Source organism: Vanessa tameamea, chromosome 4 (assembly GCF_037043105.1).
Source record: "Vanessa tameamea isolate UH-Manoa-2023 chromosome 4, ilVanTame1 primary haplotype, whole genome shotgun sequence".
NCBI classification, from domain to species: Eukaryota; Metazoa; Arthropoda; class Insecta; order Lepidoptera; family Nymphalidae; genus Vanessa; species Vanessa tameamea.
The window spans coordinates 1,186,879-1,209,689 of NC_087312.1; the positions used below are offsets into that span (position 1 = coordinate 1,186,879).

Sequence of the window (22,811 nt, forward strand, 5' to 3'; positions counted from 1 at the left end):
TAACTTTGTGTAATTGTAATTTCCAATTATTCTCGTTTAATATACATATATTAAAAATTATAACAAAACTCGGTAGCAGTTTTTTATAACTAGAAGGTTCTAGGGGATTTAAATAAAAAGAACATATGCCTTCATTTACAATATTTTTTTATTCAATATAATAATCTTAATAAATCCAAAATATTTACACAATACAAAAACATACTATATGACATTGATCAACGTCCTCTCGCCGGCTGCACGAATAACTTTATGATTACAAGAACAAAGTCCGATATAACTCCTACTCTATTCTATAATGTTCACTATCGACTTCCGCTTCCCGCACGTCTTACCGCGACATGTCGATTTAACTCGGCACATAAAATTCAAATCGACACGACGTCGGCAAAATCACGAACAACTACATGCGTTACGGACTACTATAGCGGTTACTTGGAATAAATTTACGTAAGTTATACATTTTGTGACGTCATGTCTATAATATTAGTAACGTTCGCAAAAAAAAAATATATTTTATAAATTTCATAGTTTCTAAATCCAATACAAACATAGGTACTCCTGGACATCTATGGATCATAGACACGAACATCAAAAAATGCTTTGCAGGGACTGACCGTTATACTGACGAGTAATTCATTTTGATGTTTTACACTTTAATATTAAAACTTGTAAGCCTATCTCCTGATTGAACTATACATTCCGGACACGTCTGCAGGGAAAATGCAAATTCAAATTTACCTAATATTGCTAAATACAGCCAAGGTATTGTAAAAAATTACGTTCAATATGTACTGAAAGCGCTTTAAGCGATATTTTAAACACGCATGATATTTTTACATTTCGAATAAATTAATAGCATTTGAAAATTCCAATAAAGAGTTAAACGTGAGAGTGATTTGTTAATGAAATTATTACATAGTTATCTATTTAGTTTTTTCGAAGAATTTATTATGACGATCAAAGATTTTTTTTAAATAATCGCTGGTAACATTGTGTGTGTCTAAAATGAGATTTACTTCTCAATACATATTCCATCCGATGATTATAAAAGATAGAAAAAGTAAAGAGTTTCATTGCAAAATCACAATCAACAAATAAACGATTAACTCGGGTCGGAGTCAAATTAAGTGGAATAAACAAAAATAAACTGTAGTAGAAAATTGATTTTTTAAGTAATTTATGTTTAATTTTCTTTGCTAAAACAAATGTTTGCTGTTGACGAAGACATCCACTGGTTTCAAAATAAAAGCGACAAACAGCGACTAAAGTATAATATATATGTATGTATATAAACATGGCCACGGAGAGATGTGTTATTCATTCGAAGAACTCACACATTACACAGTTTCATGTAACGTTACATAAATTACAACTGAATAAACTGGAAATTCAACATGTCGATATTCTGTATCCCAAAGAAGTTTTATGCGCGCTCCACACTCACGCTACGACGACAAAGCGTTCGCGGGCGAAACTAGCAAACGGTGCACGTCGACTCACGTAGTGCTTATTTTTTATTTTATATATACACGTAATAGTGGTTAGCCAAAACGCACAGCGTATAGCAAATAAAGTTTCAATGTAAACTGTTCGCGAATCGAACTCAAGCTGTGAACGATTGCGAGTGTGGAGACACGATTTACAGCTAACTTCCCCCTAACGCAAAAATCTGGAGCCCGCTTTTGTTCTAGACGATCACTTATACGGATAGTGTATTTATGTTTCCGCAAGTAACTTTTAATTAATTCATACGTGACGATATATATTCGTAACTCTCGTTCGGGACACAATTCAATCAATTAGACAAATAATCTACGAACGACAAATTTATCAATATATTTAAACTGTATTTATAAAATGTATCAACTATCAACACACCACCCGTGGCCACCGAGTTGCTATATAATTTATAATTTAACATAAGCGAACGCCGGCGCGTCGCGTTTGGAATGCGTTTTCAACAAAACGTATCATTTGTTAACTAATAAACTGACATTTAAAACCATACTTCCCTTAAAAATATAATTTCACATATAATATACATATATTATTTATATAATTAACATAGAGTTTTCCATTGTATTATTAGCGTTTATAAAGTAATTATGGTCAACTAGGTGAGCCTTGTTATCCTACCTCCATCTATCGTATGCACTTTGAACTAAATAAAAACGACCTAAGTTCCATCTCAGCGGGACGGCTAAATAAATCGATGAAATAGAATATAACTATTATATAAAAAAAAAAAAAATAATAGCTTAAAATATAAAACAAATAATATAAGCTTTTGAAGCGTGGAGTAGATTCATAGGTTTTAAAAACATTAACATGATTTTTAGGATGATACACACTCTGCGATTAAACCCAACGCTGAAATTATTAACACTTTTATCGTCAATTTCGACATCAAACCGTCGAAACGAGGATAAAAAATTGTTTGAAACCGAAAAGAATACTCCGGTGAGAGTTTTCGGTAAGATTTTTTGATTTTTTAACAAATACCGATTATAAAGCGATGTATTTAATAAATTACTAATCTTTCAATCAAATCACATAACCTGCTATAGAACAGGTGGCTGTGATTAAAAAGATAATATGTTTTGTCATGTAAAATAATTTATAATAAATTCACTTCGATTGGTTAAATACTTTGTACAGCTTGGGTTCAATCGGAAGCGCCGAGAAGGAAATGAAATAGAAGGGCGACCTCGCGGGTAGACGGTCTACCCGCTCGTAGAGCTCCTCGACTCGAATTAATTTCATACATTTGTTTTATTAAGCTGTTATTTACATATCGACAAACGAACACGTCCGCCACGCGGCCGATCGGGCGTCTAAGAAACGGCAAATAATAATTTTATAATACAAACGATCGCAACCGTCGCGCGTACATCTCGTCGCGAGGGAGCGTCCTACGGGTGACGTTCGGAAACGAGGGCGCCGGGGGCCGCGGCGCCGGCCCCGGCGGAGCGGAGGGCCGGTGGCGACAGAGGAGAGTTTACGATAATATATATATATAGGCGTACCCAGGCGGCCGGCGGCGCTGGCGGCGCGGGCGGCGCTATCACTTGCAGCACGACGAGGCGCGCGGCGCGTCGGCGTCGTTGAGGCGGCGCGCGCCGCCCGCCGCGCCGCCGCCCGCGCTCTCGCTCTTTGGTAACTTGTTCGCTGCAACACGAGCGCGCTGTGTACTCACTCCCCCTCGCGCCTCTCGCGCCCTCTCGCTCGCACGCGCCGGCGAGCGAGCCGATCGCGTGCGACGTAATATTACTCGAGTTTTTAGGCAGCCCATTCCAGGCACAGGTTTGAAGTCAAATAACAAACTAAATAAAATACGCGATAAATACGCGGGGGCCGCGTTTCCGAGTCAAAAAATTCTGATGACGCTGAGCCGAGACAGAGTCATGTCCATTTGAACACTATGTATTTATTTACTTTCTATATAGAGAGTTCTGCACTCTGATTTGACGAGGAGAATTTGTGATCACTATTACAAATAATGCTTTTCGATCGAAAGTTAACCGTTCAAAAGGGTTTGTAAAGATAATATGGATTCAAGACAAATTAATATAAATAATAATATTAATATTAATTTGTATTATTTATTGGAGTATAAGACCTACAAACAAATACTTGAAACGCGACCCACAGTTTTCTTGTTGTTCTTATCTATAAGTATCGTTTATAGATGCGGGAAAAACCGGATGTCAACGAAACTGTCATCGTTATTTTATTATAAATAAAGATGATAAAATTTACGCGGTGGTAGAGCTTTGTGCAAGGCCGCCTGGGTAGGTACCACCCACTCATCAGATATTCTACCGCCAAACAGCAGTACTCAATATTGTTGTGTTCCGGTTTGAACGGTGAGTGAGCCAGTGTAACTACAGGCACAAGGGACGTAACATCTTAGTTCCCAAGGTTAATGGCACATTGACGATGTAAGAAATTGTTATTATTTCTTACAGCGCCATTGTTTAAGGCGAGTGGTACCACTTACCATCAGGTAGCCCATTTGGCCGTTCCAAAAAACAATAATATATTAAAAATGGTCTCACCGATAGCTAGGAATATATCATTAACGTTCATGGCCGTCTTGGCGCTGGTCTCCATGAACAGCAGTCCGTTCTCGTCGGCGTAGGCCTGCGCCTCTTCGAATTCCACCATGCGCTTGGCGGCCAGGTCGCTCTTGTTGCCCGCCAGCGCGATCACGATGGACGGAGACGCCTGCCGCTGCAGCTCCTTCACCCAGTTCTTGGCGCGACCGAATGTGTCCTGGAAAACAAATCAGTTCAAATGTTAAAATATTGTATAAAATCATAATTCTTGTTTATTTATACGAAATAAAATTTTAATAATGTTTATAATAAGTTAGTATCGTGTTATATCATAGGAAGTTAAGACAGGCAAATGGACCGCTGGTATGTGATCATCACAAAGACACTGGCAACTAAGCTTGAAAACTTAAACGTTTATGTCCCTTGTGTCTGTAGTTACACTGACTCACTCATCCTTCACATCGGAATAGAACAATACCAAATATTGCAGCCTGGTAACCTCTACCCAGGCGGGCTTATACAAAATTTACCAAAAGTGTTTGTAGTAAATTACGTAACGTTTATTTTTAAAAGCATTTTATAAGTTCATATATTTTAACGTCAGGTAACTTTGAGATAATAAAATACAAAGGAACGTCACATTGTTTATATTCTAAAGTAGTTATTACTCTATTGATATATTTTCAAGGGCTCCGTCCTGCAAAATAATACACTCTAATCAACTATAGACAGTGTTTGGTTCATAGATAACGTTATCTGAGTTCGTCTGTCCGAATGCAGGCATCAATGAACATACATTGTAGGAAATGATTAATTATAAATATTATATTGTTTTAAATGAGTTCTTAGACCTTAGGCAGACAAAGCTATTTGTATTCAAACATTCTTATATAAAAACAAATAACTTCGTCGCTCAAAACGATTAATAATTAAGATAAAGTCGTGGTGTTTATATTTTGGGTAAAGAATAATTGTTAACTAAAATAACAATGCGTATTTAAACGAAATGATCGATGAGCTTGTACGAAGAATCAGTGAGTGACAAGTTGAAAGAACGCGTAAGCAATCGATCGTCAATACGGAGCATCTATTTTCTCCTCTCTATGTCACGCCCTTGAACCCGGGAAGACTTACGCGTGTAATACGATTGTCCGCATACGCACCGAATGGGGGCGGCGACCAAAATAATAACGTTAATGATACCATATCTGTATCACCACGTAAACCGACTTGACCGTGCCGCCGCGGCTAGCTTATGTACGTATCAATGTTTGACAAAGCCGAGTTCACTCGGATCGCTTGGGGCTCGTTACTTTTTAGCGAGTTATTATTAAACTTCAAAGGGTCAAACGGTGCAACTGAATTGCAAATCAGTTTCCATGAAACCGATCGAGCCGATTCTTGTACACCCATTTTAAGATTTTAAAAAAATATTATGCTAAATACCGTAATAAATTAAAGGCAAATATATTTTTTATTTCATAAATGAAGTATAGTTTATTAGAGACGCAGCGCTAGTCGCTATAAAACCAGCCAATTAATTAATAATAGTTTGATTAAAAAACGAATATTTAACACTTAAATACACATAATGTGTCATTTTCTAATCATAGAAACATTAGCACCTCGGTAATTAATTATGAAAAATCTATAATCGATTTGAAATACATAACTAAACCTCTATTTGTTAACAAATACAAACAGCTCAAGACATCTGCACAATGATTACTTATGAGATGTTCAAAAACATTTAACAACGCAAAAGTAATCGCGACCTCTGTACAGATCAGTATTACTAGATATAATATATAAATATTGGAAGTAGACATAGTCGATTCATCCATTGAACGGTATCGACTACATACGTTGTAAATAATTCGTTCGAAAACATTAAATGATTTAAATTTTGTGATAGAATCGATCCGTACTCGCGCACTTTTGAGTCAAAATTCTCACACACGTACGAAGTTACGTATCAATCATGTCTGGTGGTCTTATATCGAGAGATTCAATACATTTTAAAATATCATTTTAAGTAACATCTTCGTATGTGTAGGATTAAAGATGTGAATATTATTATTTCGCCCTCATCATCAAAACACTTTTATCAAGTATTTATCCAAATTCAGCTTGGTTGAAAGTCTATTAGAGATCAATATGTTTTAATTCAAAAATAAAATGTTTCTATATCGGTTAAATTACTAATGTGTAGGAAATTACAACTTTACATTAATAACTGTGTAAAAAAAAAGACATTTTGTTAAAATAGTATTTTGAAATAATAATTTGCTGTTGTTACATCAAAGCTTAGTCCGTCTATGTGTCCGCGGCTTCGTAAAGAAAGAGATTAAATATCATACTTTCATTTGTTTATCTACTAATATAACAAAAGGGTAAAATTTTGTTTGTTTGTTCATAATCTGTATTAGTAAGTTATTATTGCATGTCTAGAATATTTATATAATCAAGTCGAACGACTTTACGATAACAACAAAATACAACGTAAAAGCAAGCAATTCTTATGATGTTTATAACTAAATCTCCTTACACAGCAAGCTCTTAACAACTGTAGGTATTCAACACGTAACGACTGCATAGTACATGGTATAACAACGCAGTCTTGACGTAACGTCTACGTCCACACGGAGCGACACGCGATTTAAAATATTTTATATACTTAGCGGTTATTTAATTAAGTAACTAGTATCCCTTGCAAATAAGTCTTAGTCTCGCGGGAATTATATAAAAAAAACGATGTCAGATTTAATCGTAAACGAATATATTACTGTAAAGGTTTACGGTACAAATAAAAATCTCAGCTTTATCCTTTGTTTGATGCGAAGATAAAGCAACGTTCGCTTGGAAATCACACCGCCCGACAAATTTCTCTTTTAATATGAAGTTATACGTGTAAGCTACTTTTAATCGGAGAACCTTGATTGCCCAGTGGCTACAAAACGTGATTCTTAACCGACGATTCTGAGTTCAAGCCCGGGGAAAGCAAGACGGAATTTATCTGCTCAATTTTATTTAAAATTTCTACTCCTAGTCGGCGGTGAAGGAAAACATCGTGAGGAAACCTGCTCGTGGCGGATAAGAATCCGTTACGAATATCCACGTGTAACCAATCCACATTGGCGTAAATTATTAATATGTACGTTTGATTTCCACATACTTATTAGACTAACATTTAGTTATATTAGCAGTACATATTTTTTTGTTATAAATACTAACTATACTGATATATACTTTGAACACTTTCGTGACGAATATGAACTATTCTTATAACATATAAAACGAATAAATTATTACGAGTGTAGTCAACAAACGGCTTATAAATAATAAGATAAACAAGAAGTAAAGACAATAGAACTATATAAAAACAATTAACATTATCTGATAAGGGCGTCACGTGAGGGGCGGATAGGTGACGGGGACATTTCTTTCTGAACACTACTCGATAATTTTTAACTGCCAATAGAACGGTTCGTTGAATATGAGCCAGAGGATAATTTTTTTTAAATTGTCATTGACAGGCAAAGGACTAAATATCCTTCAATAAATTATAAACAAAAACTATTTATAAGTCGAAAACATGTTTGAAAAAATGAAAGTACTTTCCTTGGGTACGATCAGCGATGAGAGAATTATTTAAAGGTCGAATTTGTATTTTGTTATTTTCTTTCGTATGTATAAAGGAAACTCTTCTGGTTCCCTAAAGTTTGATGTCACATTTAACTTTTTTAATTACATTGAAATGTGAAGAGCCGTCATTGTAATGCCTAATTCTAAAAAATACTTCCTTCGTAATTGTTCGAGGTAATGTTAGTTTTTTTATTCTTGAGTATAATAATGACTTCAAAGTCTGTTTTTTAGGATCAATAGAGGTTTAACAATTTGAAATGACATTGGAATGTTTTATTTTTAATTTAAATTGTCAGCGGATTGTGATTTTATATATGCCTACTAAGTGGTAGGACTTTCTCCAAACCCGCCTGCCCAGGTAACAGCCACATCACTTATTCTACCATCAAGCAGCTATTCTTGGAATTGTTGTGCTCCAGTTTAAAGTACGAGCGAACCAGTGTGAGCTACAGCCACAAGAGACATCACATCATCCTATTCCACAACACAACATCTTATTCCTCAAGGTGGCACTTTACAGATATAATGGATGGTAAATATTTCTTACAGTTCCCAAGTCTATCTACAGTGGTGACCACTTACCAGTCTGCCTACGTAATTATAATAAAAAAACATTTCGGCGCTTCCCATTCGAGGTGCGCATATTCAACGTGAAGACAAAAACGGATATATAGATATACCTATAGATATAATATATTATGATGCTTTGTACTCACTATTCTTGTTATTCAAAAAAACATTTAATCAATTGTTTCCCTTTGTACGTCAATCACGTAAACACTATGACCAATCGCGGAATCATCCGTGGATGATTATACGTTATGCAGTTTTTGAATTCCATTGATCATTCTCCTTTACTATACGTAATGCCCAGCGAAGCGGGGGCGCAACAGCTAGTTAAATACATAAAATCACAGTTCTTAACTAGCAAACTAATAAAAAAAATTGTAAATAAATTTAGTTTCTCGCCATCCCACCAGCGACATGGACCATCTTTAATACGACTGTCATCATGTAAGCAGGTCTAGCAAAGTAACGAACGAAATGATTCGATTATCTAACGCTTGCACAACCCACTGCGTTCGAGGCTTGAAAAAAATATCGAGGTCAAGGGCGATATCATATTAAGATATTTAGTAACTTTAACGGAACAAAAATTTAAAAATTAACGATACACATGCATGAAAATATATATATATATATATTTAAGTCAGTCAAGTATTTAGAGTTTTAGAATTAAAATTTCTTCTCGTAAGTACTACGTCTCGTAGTAGTAGTGTCTAGATATTGTGTTATACTTAAAGAGAGTAGCTAATAATTTTTTAAACTTATTTGTGATAATAAGCCTATAAATAAAGTCGAATTATTAAACGGAAACTATCCGAAACAATCGAATGAATCTAAATAACATCGTATCCGTAACTATATCTGAAACCAGTAAAGTATAATTCATATATCCATATCCATATGAAATATCCATAGCACCCCTGATGTAGCTATAAACGTATATTATTTTACGTATTTATAAATTCATACAAATCAGTACAACGTACAGATACTTTGATCACACCTTACGGCGACAACCGTTTTATCTATTAAGGTGTGTTGACACTAGCAAGTGTGACCTTTATACGTACGCGTATGAAACAATCAATACTAATATTATAAATGCGAATGTAACTCTGTCTGTCTGTCTATTGTTCCGACGTTGATGAAATTTGGTATGAAGCAAATTGGAGCCACAAGGAAGGACATGGGCTACCCTACCCCTAGAACGCGAGCGATACTGCGGGCGACGAATACTATAACAACAAAAGAATGAATTCATAAAGGGTTCCGTGTGTAACGTCACCAACTGCGGGTAACGTGGCTGAGCTGTTATCGATCACACACGATACACGAATACAATAACATCAAACTATTATAACTTGTATCGTTTTTCTTATGAGTACAAGAGCAATTGTAAGACAATTACCATTTCATATAATGAGGGATTTATCTGTATTAACATTATAGTAGCGTATGTAACTGTCTGTTATCTCTTCGCACTTAAACCGCTAAACAGATTAAGATGAAATTTGATATAGAAGATAGTTTAAGTCCCACCGAAGGAATATTATTTTTAATTCCCCCACCAAGGGGGTAAAATGAAGGGTAACAATTCGTGTGCTATTGGTAATGTTTTATATATTACGGGCGGGTAAAGCCGCAGGATTCAGATAGTCTTCATATATGTAATCGTAGTTGCGATTGCTAGTGATACGGTATAGTATTCCAATCGATGGAGATTTACATAAAGCAAACCATATTACTTATGCCATGCAATTAAATACTATCTCTACTACATGGAACAAGCCGACGTGGCCGAATGGTTTTCGAACCCAGGCAAGTTCCACGTGCCTCATTCGTGTTTATAATTCATCTCGTTATCGACGCTGAAGGAATACATCGTGAGGAAACCTGCATGTGTCTAATATCAATGAATCGCATTGGAGCAGCGTGGTAGAATTAGCTCCTAGCCTTCTGCTCAAAAGTAAGCCTTAGGCCAGATGGGCAGGACATTCAACATAATTTTTTTTTTATAGACAATTATGAAGTGAATAATATTAATTATTTTTTAATTCCAGTTTTGGTAACAACTTCGCGGCATTCAAAAAAGTAATTTTTCAAGAGTCCATATTGAATACCATAGATAGATCACAGTGGCGTGCAATTGGAGAGACCTACGTCCAGCAGTGGACAAGTATGGGCTGCTGATGATAATGAATACCAAAGCCTAGATTATTCTCGATCTCGACCAATGACTACGCGCCAATTCCACGTCAATTGTTTATTTGTCTCAACTCCTCCTGTGGTTGGAATAGACTATACATATTACCATTTATTTTTTTTTAATTTTGTCGCTATCGTCGTTTTGTTAACGTGACGATGACCCAAAACTATGATAAGATCCGACAGGTATTAACGATTAAATCTCTAATGCTTAAGATTATTATTTTATTTAATAAGGCATCTCAGCTCTCATAATATAATTAAACATTACAAATATAATAATAACTCATAACATTGTGGTATAAGCTAAATGAAGTCAATCTTGTATAAAATATATTAAGTAATTAAAATACGAACGAGAATTATACAAATAACATACTGACCATTAATTGCGGTACAACATGTCGGTCCACTGCGTCTGATTAACAAACGATAAAGATTTATCTTAATTAAGCTAGTCGCATTTCGGTGAATCACGAAAACGACGAAAAAAAACTCGCTAGAGTTCGTAGCATATTTGTAAAACTAATTTTGACGAATTGAATGAGTATGTACTTTTAAATATTGCAATGCAATGCAATTATTTACGTTTTCATGTGTTTTAAGATTCGCGATACAGGTAGAACAGATACCGAATAATCATTTTGTAGTTTAATTGTCAAGATTTAAGTAGTATTTAAAGTTACATCTGAGCAAAAGGCCTTCTGTTAGGGTTACAGATCGTTATACTCAACGCTGTTGAACTACAAACGTGTCCGATAAACGTGTCTGACTTTCCTAACAAGCAAACTGTAATGTAGATGTCTTTTAACTTTGGCTCTCACTAAAACGTAACACAAATAAAATATTTATACCATTTAACCGGAGACGAGGTTTGATGACAGACCGTACTTCACGGATCATTTTGGCGTCTTCGGTACTCTGATACCCAGGCCATTTAAGACGTTTCAATGAGTACATTTGAGTACTTTTACAGTACAAATGTATAAGTAAAAAAATAAAAAGTTACAATCAAACGTTATAATAACTATTTGTTAGTAACAAGTAAATTGTTCAAACTAATTAATAATAACATTGTATCCGCTGTGGAAATATAAACGCTATCTTGATTATGAGTCACGAAACATTTATTACTTATGTACGTTATTATTATAGTATCGATGGGTAGCAGTCCGAATCCGTAGTGATCGTCTTGAGAACGCCTAGCTGATAGAATTCACAGATCGTTACCCGACACACGCGAGTTCTAATCCGGGCAAGCCAACGTGTTATTATAGTTTTAAAACCGTGTTTATTATTAATCTCGTGCACGGGCTGTGTAGGAAAACATCGTGAGAAAACCTGCAGGTGTTGAATGAAGTTTACCGGAGCAATGTCTTTCTAATAGAGCAATGTGGTATCATTGTCTTTAAGCGTCGAGAGAGCCTTTGCGCAGCAGTGTGAGGATATACTGACCTGCGCGTTAAGTCCAACGAATTAGGAAATCGATGAAAGAGATAGTGAAACTGTGCTTGCGCACATACATGTGCAAAAAGATTCTGTGCAGTCAAACGTCTCCCTTGAGAATAGCTACTGTTAAATATCATCATCGTCATAATTCTAACCCAGAGAATGATCATCAATGAAAGTAGTAATATTTATATCACTCGAAAATAACGAAATTAGAATTAATTAAAAAAAAAAAAAACGAGGAAACCGCACGGGCTTAAATCCTGCCTGTGTATGATTCACTAATTTACGTATTAACTTAAGAATATAAATAATTTTAGCCTTGTACCTCGCACGTCTGTCAAGGTAGCTGCTAGCTCTGATTAGTATAATATCGTTATTAAATCGTAACAAACGCGGTACGAGTAAGCTCAATCGCAATGAGTCATGAAACATTTTAATTTTATGAAATATATACACGGACTGTTCCGCGTCCGTTACCCTCGGCTTATTTTCTTTTCATAATCTTTATATTTATTATAAATATACTTATAACAACATTGAACGCGACCGTGATGTGACCGAGCCGCATACGTCACACGAATTATTTTTCTATTGTACCGTCAGCATATTAAGGCTTTAAACTGAGATACACTGTTTTTTATCGACAATGTATTTACTCTTTTATAGACCAGTTGTTATGTAATATAAACATAGAAAAAAAAATTGTAACGTAAGATGAATCCTTTTACAGAAGTCGCTGTTCGACACACTTTTATTTGTTTCATTAGTTAGCTTCAACATAACATTTACCGTCATAGTTGCTTATCGAGCTCTCTTTACGTCCGATGTCACGTACGACGATAATTTCATGAGCATTAACGAGTATCACCGAAACGTATCTATTAAACGAATCACAATTCTTAGCACTACCGACCCCCACAAATGCAGGTTTCCTCACGATGTTATCCTTCACAACCGAGCATGAAATGAATTATAATCACAAATTAAGCACTTGATAAGATAAGGATGCTTGCCCAGCTTGGAACTCACAATCTTCATTTAACGAATATATACGTATACATTTATTATACATTTTTAATGAAAATATTTAATATTCAAACGATTTCATATTTTGCAGACGGTACATTTACTAAGTTATAAATTTAATCGGTTAAGTGCTTTTCTCTGTGGTCACAATTAATATTACAATTTATTACTATAATTTATTTAATTACTAACAGAATATTTCAAAAGAACTTTTACTTCATATCATTACTGAGAACTCATAGTTCATTTTATACTAGTTACTTTAACGTGACGAAATACGACCAAATGGGCCATCAGACGATTACGGTTAGTGGTCACGTCTACTAAACAATGTAAACCACTCCTTATACTGTCAATCCTCGTATTAGTTACTGCAATAGTGTCTAAGATGTTTAATCCTAACTCGTCAAAACAAAACGCAACAAACATATTCATACTAAGTAGTCGAATAACTATTTTTAACATTATTAATCTCCGTCGCTATTACCTAATATGACATTTTCCAGATTACATAACATATTTATTTATTTATCCTTGATATTTTTTTTTATTTGTATATTTACGATAATTATAAAAAGTGTTATATTGAATTGTTTATATATAAGTATATATTAGGAATCGACCGACAGGTCGGGCGATTGGTGTTAGGTAGCTACCACATTTGATGGGTTAAACCAAGATTAGGTCTGCTCAATATTGTATGGAGTGGTACTATGACCTCTTAGGTACATTAACTTACGTTGCAAGTATATTGTATATATTTAAACTATATTCCGTGTTATTATTGAATGTACTTTTCATTTTAATTATTAATCAATGTTTTTAACGATTTTTTATATTTCCATCATTTCATTCTAATTTTAAATTTATAAAACACGTTAAATGTAATGCGTTAGAAATATCCTACCGAATATTATCGATATAAAACCGATTCACTCTATCACTATAGAGATAACGTCCAGATATTATTAATTACTGTTAAATATATAAGAATTTTGTGACTTCCATTGTTCGATTATTATCGATCGGTTGTGTAAGTTGTACAAAGACTATATAATATTTGTATTTACCTGATTAGTGATGTCATATACTACGATCGCCGCCTGCGCCCCCCTGTAGTACATGGGCGCTAAGCTGTGATACCTGGAAACATACAAACGTTATTACATCTATCAAACCGGTGAACCAATGACATATCTCTGAATACGACATGAACTCAATCATGAACATTTTGAATTGATCCATTCAAAGTTTATTGGTCGGACGTATTTCAGTTTATCACGCTCGGACTAGAAGTCTTCTAATGCAGTTTTATATGGAAAACTTTGATCTTGTTTAAATTGAGTTTCGTTCAATAGAATATGTTAATATCGAAAAATTATTTATAGACCGATAAATAGATTTACCATAAAATATTTATAGTGACTACTAAAATATTTTACATTTAATAGAATTGCAAACAAACTGCTCCGTCGACATTTTTAAGTAAGTACTTTAAATACGAGAAGTTGAGCCTCTAAGTACAAAACCGTAAATGTCAAACTTTGGCAATTATTGGTTGGAATTACTTTATTATTTTACCGAATTTATGTACATGATCATTCATTCATTCATTCGTACGTCATATCTTCCGGTAGAGCAGTTTGTGGAACGCACACATCAATATCATGAATACTTATACGAATACTTAAAAAAATATATCTTATGTTTACTAAAATAGAGTCTGACGTATTTGATAGAATTATACTTGGATTATGAAAATGAAACATAGTGTTAAGATATTGACATTCAACTTCATTTTATCAATCAAATTCCATCTCGATAATATTGAAAACGTAACCCGTATGCTTGTCACAGCATCGCAACTAGACTGTTGGAATTCTTTTGATGCAATTAAACAAAGAGATATTACGTCATAAACGAAAGATATCATCGATAGGTATTAACTTTTAATTACAAAGTGATTACGTAATCCGTGATGGCTCAGTGATTGGAAGATGTGAATCAAATCATAGTATTATACTTTATTCGAGTAGGCTTTTAGAATCGTCGTTTTACAGAATTGTTTTAAATGTAAAGCTACCACCGGTACAGAATGTAGATACTTACGAGAAGAACGAGCAAGAAACTCAGTAGTTACTCTTCTCCAACATTCAAAATCAAAGTACTCTTTATTCAAGTAGGCTCATAAAAGCACTTTAGCATCTTATCGTGAATGTCATAGTGTTGAATTAAATTTAAAGCTACCACCGTTTCGGAAAGTGAATCTACCGAGAAGAACCGTCAAGAAACTCAACAGTTTCTTTCTTTTCCACCATTTTAACTGAATCTTATTCTGAGTTGAGCCCGGGCACTCACCACTGAATGTTCATGTGTTTGATTTGTGTTTATAATTCATCTTCGAAAGGAAGTAAAATTTCGTAAGGAAAAAAAATATACAGGATTCATGTGTCGGTTGAGAATCTTCCAACGTGTTGAAGTAGCTTCCTCAACAAGGGGGGGGATGGCTTTAGAGTTTAGACCATCAGTTTAGAACATTTAAAGGCTGACTTTACTTTATTATCTATTACTATTACTAGAGTTTAATTTACATCAACCGGACGCGTAACAGCTATTTAATAATATCATACATTACAAGTTGCCATTTGCTTTGATGTTATCACAATTAACTCTATAAATGTAATTTAATTTTCAAACAAAAAAGGTTTTAATGATTGTTAACTCAAAGCTCAAATTCAATTCGCCATAATCACTTGTCACATTTCACCAATAGCTATAAGACATCCATTTAATATCGATGGACATAATTAAACGAATTTAATTTTAATTAAGTGGGTTATAACAAATCATTAATAATGTTTAATCGCAACAGCGCAAACGTATCAGTAAGCTCACTGTGTGTAGTGATGTAAGTCATCGCCGGCACAACTAGGGCTGTACGAATATTTATATTATATTCGACACCAAAGAGACCTATTAAGAACCCAATTATATAATTATCACTAATGAGTTCTTAGCATTGTTTAATAACTAATTAAAATATATACTGATTTAATAATCAGAGTAAATTTAGTAATCTACAGAGTAATCAGGCATAGACACTATTGTAAAGACTTCTGGCGTACTTTGAAATATGATATATCATCAAAGATGAGACACTGAGACAATGAGATTTATTCATAGACAATTTTAGTATTTTTTATATTCGCTAACCTTCACGTAGCCCTAACAACGTGTATCCAAAATTTCATGTTAAATTTTTGTGTATTGTTTGGCTTTAAAGTGTATTGTGAACGAAGTAGACTGTTGCGGCGACGTGAAAAGCAGGAAGGAAAGAAGCTGATTTTGACGATTGCAAAAATTTCATCAACTTGTTAGCAGGGGTGTCACTTGCTTGAGAGTAATAAATAATTCATTTTTCAAGTTGGGAATCAAAAGACAAGTAGCCTATCAATCTCATTGTGGAGAATTTCATAAAAAATGCAACAATTACTATAACAAGAGTTCTGGTGTGATTACTTATGTGCATAAACTTAGTCACCACTTTCGGGAGCTAAGGGAACTCGTACAGATTAAACCTATGAACAATGCTTATAAAACCACAATTTTATACTTAAATTAGGTTTCATTTTAATAAAAAATAATATATATTACAAACTAGTTGACAACCCTAACCGTGAGGTATCTGTAGTGTTAGTGAACGTATGATAACTGTACATCACGGCCAACACACGCCGTGATACGGCACAACTGTCGCGTTGTTTTGATATTGGTATCGCCCCCGTAGAGAACTAACCAATCGTAATTTTTGGCGAAAATTCACATAATAAATCTAGGCAAATTAAACACTGAAAAAAAGTTACACACGTGTTTTTTAAAAACTCAAATATATATCTATATACGAGCTGTTCGTCACGACTTCGCTTGCCTATATTACAGATTTTGTCATACGTGACTTTTGCAAAACTTTAACTGTTTACGCAGTGCAAGCAACGAAAGCTCTGAGAATCAAGGAATGATTCCCCCGTTTTTGCAACAATTTTATTAATATTCATTTGATATAACCTATAGCCTTCCTCGACAAACGGGCTATCTAATTGGACCAGTAGTTCCTGAGATCAGCGCTTTCTACCAAATAAACCAACTCTTCAACTTTATAGTATTATATGTATTAATTAGTATTTATAATTCACTCTCACTGCAATTGCTACCTATCACAGTTGCAGGTTAGATTCTTGGTCATAGTATGACAAATATTGATCAGAGGTTAACTTACTATCAAGCATTTTTGAGCTTGTTTTAATTTCGAAAGTAAAGTGAAAATCAAATCAAAAGTCAAATTATCGATTTTGCCTCCTAAACTAGATTTAACTGTATTTCAGGAGGCAATGCCCACCCGGAACGAACAGTACGTACCGACAACCAGCAATGACGCTTAAGATTTTATAATATCTTCATGATGACCTGACATGAGACGATAAATTAAATATTACATAGTCATGTAAAATTGTAAAAAAAACTCTCATCTCTGTAGAATCTACATTCCGAACTTGGTAGCTTCAAATTCAATCCAATGCTGTATCATGACAATTCAAGTGGATAAAGTGCCTACTTAAATAAAGTATCATATAGTGATTGTCATTTTCATTTGATTGTATCTTATCGTATGTATATCTATTACAAACTGCTACTCGGTATACTCCAAGTAAATTAAATTAAAATATACGTCAAATTTAATCTGAAACCCGTCCGGCGTGACGCTGCGACAAACACAAACTTTAACTATTTAAACTCGTTAAGCATTCAACTGCCTACAAACAACTAACCAGTGAAAAGAACCTCTATACATAAATTAAATTAAACTAGAACGATACATGCAGCACAGCATCGACGAAATTTACGGTAACATTCTCACATCCCGATAGCTCTGTATATACTATAAAGTTTTATTTAAATACCATATAAATAAGTGGTACGGGTAAGTGGTCACCACCGCCCATAGACACTGGTAGTACAAGTAAAATTAATCATCCCTCATATCACCAATTCGCCACCAACCTCCGAAACTAAGATAGATTTTAGCTGTTTGGCGGTAGAGTGTACCTATGTTTATTGGGGTGGTACTTACACAGCCCTAACACCAAGTACAGTCACATCAAGCAATAAATGAAATCATCTCTTAGTATATTCTAACAAGTACAAACTCAAATATAAAACCTCAACAGCCTATATTTGCGTATATTTTTTATCTTCTTTGTTCGTTCAGAATGCGCGAATACCGCCCACTCAACACTTAAAACGTGCTCACTAAACATTAGTACATAGTGCTTCTGTATTGTTGCTCGAAAGACGAGAGGGCCAGTGTGATTACATATACAAGACATAACATCTTAAACACCTTTGTCGGTCGTTTACAGTTAACTATTAAAAATAAGGGCGAAAGCATCTCAGTACAAGCAGTTGATCGTCTATTAATCTAAAACAACTTTAAAAACTTTTTTTACCTCTCCTGTCCCGCCGTATCCCATATCTCGAACTTGACCGTGGTGTCGTCGAGGCACAGTGTTTGCGTAAGGAATGCGGCACCTATGGTGCTCTCCTGGTACTCGTGGAACTGACCCTTCACGAATCGTAGCACTAGCGATGATTTACCGACTGCGGACTCGCCCAGCAACACCAGTTTGAACTGGCACACCTTAGTTTGTGGCGCGCCGTTCGGCCTTTGAGCCGCACCGCTTCTGGTTGTTGCCATCGCCTGAAATAAAAATTAAATTAGTTTATACGAAACTTATATATTTAATGATATTTATACAGCAACATAAATCGTACGAGTAACTATTGATAGGTGGAATAACAAAAATGCAATGGAATTTGAACCCATATATATATTCTCTTACAAATATAGCCCAGGAAACGCGATTCTCTTGTTTTGATACTTTCAAATAATAGTAGATATCGGCTACGTACGCGTATTTGAAATATATATTAATATAATAAATTTGAAAAATATAAACGAAAAATATCTTCGTAAATATCAATAAATTAACGAATATTTTAACTTTATTATTTACAATATTTTTTTTTTTCTTGTAAAATGTCAAAAGTATAAATTATACTATACAAGTTTAACTAATTATTATTATTGATACAGTAATATACATTTATATAGAAATATTAATACAATACATATAACTATCATTAAAACCACACAATATATATTAATAACAAAAATTAATCAGAAATAGAAGGGTATTACTAAAACATTCAATTACAATAGACAAAGTTATATACGCGTTATTTAAAACTATCCAAATGTATTCATACCCACTAACATAACAAACACATTATAACGTCATTGAAATGCAACGCTCAAAACGATCAAAATAGACAACTATGTTCCATATCATTAAAAAAAAAAACCTTAATTTATCTGAATCATACACTATAACAAAAACATATAATTCCCTGACAAGGCTTGTTATCTACATATGTATATCCGTAATATAAACCTGGAGTTTGTATGGTTTGTTACGATAATCTCAGTGAACTACTAGTCTGGTTCGAAAAAATATTTCTTTGCGGTTTATAACCGAATTCTAATAATAAATTTATGTATATTATATCCGAGAACACGCTACGGCTCTAAGAAGCGGATCAATAGCAATAAACGTAAAATAGGCATGAAACTCTGAAACAATCATGAATATTATTGTATAATCCGAAAATATGTCTGACAACACAAGGGTAGATTCTAGATCTAGAGGTTTATCAATTTTATTATTAATTAGTAAGTATTCCTTGACAGTAATGTATAATTCTGTGTGTTAACAATACAAAGCCAAAAACTCATTACATTAGACATATTTGTCTATGTGTACTCTCTAGGTGATTTTTATATACATCTAATTAAATGGTTCATATTATATAATTATACATACATTCAAACTCATAAAATTTATAGTGTAATATTAATATTTTATAAAGAGGGGAATGAAATTGTGCCATGAAATTCACTTTAAAAACAGGTAATTCTACCAACCAGTGAAACAGTGATATGTCCAATTTAGTCTCATATTTTATTATATGTAGTTTAGAATACTAACAATTATTTTTAATTTACCCTATAATGAACTCTTAATGTTTGTGTTGTTCTACTTAAACTTAGTTACTACTACTATATTTGTCTTCAAAATTTAATTGAGTTTGTTATCTCAACCGTACTGATCAATCTCATTTGTGTCTTCTCCATAAAATAAAAGGAAAGTAACAGCCTGTAACTTTCCCACTGCTGAGCTTAGCCTCCTCTCCTTTGAGGTGAAGGTTTGCCACTTATTTCACCACATTCGTCCAATGCAGTATTGTGGATATACATGTAGCAGAATTTCATTGATAATAGACACATGCAGGTATCCTCATGATGTTTTTCATCAACACCGAGAACGCACACATGCACACACACTAATGTATAATTAGATTTTCTTGGTTAGCCCATAGAAGATTATATTAGTTAACAACTATTCAATTATGTAAGTAAATGGCATAGTTAATAGTTGTGGGAAATAATGATTAAAATCATTCAATCATACTTTATTAATATACGGCTTTTATGAGTACTTAGAATTGTCATTGTATAAGTATAAATTAATATTAAATTTTGACCAGTATACAATAACAGTACTTTGTAGAATAATATATTTTATACAGAAATATGACTATTCATGACAAATCATGACTGTACTACTGCACAATAACAATTGTAAAATCATATAGATCATTGGACAAATATCATAAATGTGAAAATAGCTCAGTTTGTTGCTTCAACTCCTACAGTAGTGAACCAGTATTTTAATTTGATATACAGGTAGTCTAGGGCCTGTATAAGATGGGCATATTAACAAAGTTATCATATATACAAGAACAATAAGTTGGATGGTATAATTGTTTAATTATATTTAAAATCGCCTCAAGTTACGACAGGGAAAGTAAAAAAAGACAACTTTCAATATGTCATTTAATTTATATATTTATATAGATAAACGAAATATCAAAACAAACAGTCCTGAAAGAAATAAACTAAAAAAATTATATAAAAATAGTATGTAGAAAATACTACCACATAAATACAATCTATATTTAAGTATGGTTATTATTTGTGTAACTAATTCATTCATATCCATTCAATAAACTGATATAACTTAAACTTGTTATTGTATCAGAATATATTAAACGCATATAATCGATAAATATTTTGTTTTAGTGAAAGACAATTAAGAATATAATCATATAGTTGTTTTTGAAGTTTCATTTGTAACAATCTTGTCTACATGAAAAGTTAAGATTAAAGCAAACAAGCCTACTAGGAAAAAGAAACCACTAAATGCAGATTGTATTTAGTTTTATTGTTATTATGTTCGATGTAAGCTGGATTCCTTCCTGAAGGGTTGGTTTTGCATTCCAAAAAAATAGTAAAATTGTGGAAAGAGTTGAGGCCTTAGCCCAGTAGTACGTCACATCAGGCTGATTATACTAATAATTATTATTATAATGTGCACTTCATATCATACCTATGATTCATTTCACTGTGTTTATTGGTAATTATTATTTTCAATTAGATATTCCAATTCCTTTTCTATAGATAATTTAATATATGGAATTTGTGAATCTTTTATCATAGTGTCATATAATATGATTATAACTACACATTTTAAAGGTTTAATTGAAAAAAAGTTATAAATCAATGTTATTTCTATGGCTTCTGTATGAGAAATTTCAAGAAGCCTTTGTTTTGTTCAAGTTGTCATTTTTTTCAATATTATAATGTGCAATTTCTAAATTTCTAAATAAGGAGAGAATAAAATTTTACATATTAAATTCATCTTCTACAAGTTTGTAGCTAAATTATAACACTAATGTTATATCTTTATGTATGATGTCAATTATAATAAAAACTCACCAGACTCGTTATGAGACACAAGAACACAATTATCCACCATTGACAAATACACTAATTACTTTTTAATTTCAAATTTAATTTATTACGATATAAAAAAAGTATATTTAGATTATTTACCTGCTTAAAGTAATAAAAGTACCGTAACAAAACAAGAAAAATTGGAACAAAAACAAGATTTTGTTATCTTCGCGTGCGTATCATCGTGAAATCACAAAGAAACTGAACAATGAAACTTTATCGGTGATTACTTGGCGCTCGCGGAACCGACATTCACGATTTGTCCACAATTTTATCGGACGCCATCGAAAATGCGTCTGCTGCTGATGACTAACCGTGTCACTCCGTATCAATTAATTTCCTTCGTTGGCCTATCACTTTGACTCGCCTTGGAGAGAACGAGCGAATCAGCTGTAACTCATAAAATTCTCGCGTACAAGTTATCAAACTTAGGAACACGCAGCGAAATCAAGCTGATTTATAAAGCATAATCCTGCATTAACGAGTTGGTAGACTACATTATTTGATAAAATGACGCATTTACTAGATTATAAGGACATGAAAGACGTACCCTCCCTGTTATTATATTGCCGTTGCGCACTTTTTATTGGGCGACAAATCCTCGCGAGGTCGCCGTAATTCCGATAATTTCATTAATTACACACTTATATGGATAAAATCATTAATTGAATTGTTAAACTGGAAATCTAGCACAGAAATGCAAAATGACCACGAACAAACATGGAAGCGAGAGAGCGAGCAAGACAATTTGTAAAAAATAACTTTTTATCTATGGCAATAAAAAAATATACAGCCTATGTTTAATCAATATATAAAAAGAACTATTAATAATTTCTTAATAAATATAAAAATATGATTTTATATTGGAAAGGTAAAAATAATAA

At 33.5% G+C, this 22,811-nt stretch overlaps 1 protein-coding gene across 4 annotated transcripts; it reads right to left on the reverse strand.

The window, feature by feature from the left end:
• Window positions 1–126: 126 nt before the first annotated feature.
• LOC113396707 (ras-related protein Rab-5B) lies at window positions 127–22,701 on the reverse strand. Of its 4 annotated transcripts, none has more exons than XM_026634755.2 (5): window positions 22,478–22,701; window positions 18,461–18,711; window positions 14,027–14,099; window positions 4,062–4,278; window positions 127–3,171 (listed from the first exon to the last, which is right to left on the reverse strand). In XM_026634755.2, exons 2-5 carry the CDS (start codon window positions 18,706–18,708, stop codon window positions 3,068–3,070), a joined length of 642 nt encoding a protein of 213 aa, XP_026490540.1. In that variant the 5' UTR covers window positions 18,709–18,711; window positions 22,478–22,701; the 3' UTR covers window positions 127–3,067. The 4 variants fall into 4 exon arrangements, with proteins under 4 accessions (XP_026490540.1, XP_026490544.1, XP_026490542.1 ...); XM_026634759.2 differs by lacking the exon at window positions 22,478–22,701 and adding an exon at window positions 22,242–22,412; XM_026634757.2 differs by lacking the exon at window positions 22,478–22,701 and adding an exon at window positions 22,027–22,408.
• Window positions 22,702–22,811: the final 110 nt, after the last annotated feature.

What these genes read in the sequence shown, in the direction of transcription:
- LOC113396707 (XM_026634755.2), bottom strand. Translation starts at nt 18,708, where the DNA reads ATGGCAACAACCAGAAGCGGTGCGGCTCAAAGGCCGAACGGCGCGCCA. An exon ending in GATACGGCGGGACAGGAGAG is followed by an intron (nt 14,100 to 18,460) that starts GTAAAAAAAGTT and finishes GTATGTTTCCAG; the next exon opens with GTATCACAGCTTAGCGCCCA. An exon ending in TGATATATTCCTAGCTATCG is followed by an intron (nt 3,172 to 4,061) that starts GTGAGACCATTT and finishes CTCGTGTTGCAG; the next exon opens with CGAACAAGTTACCAAAGAGC.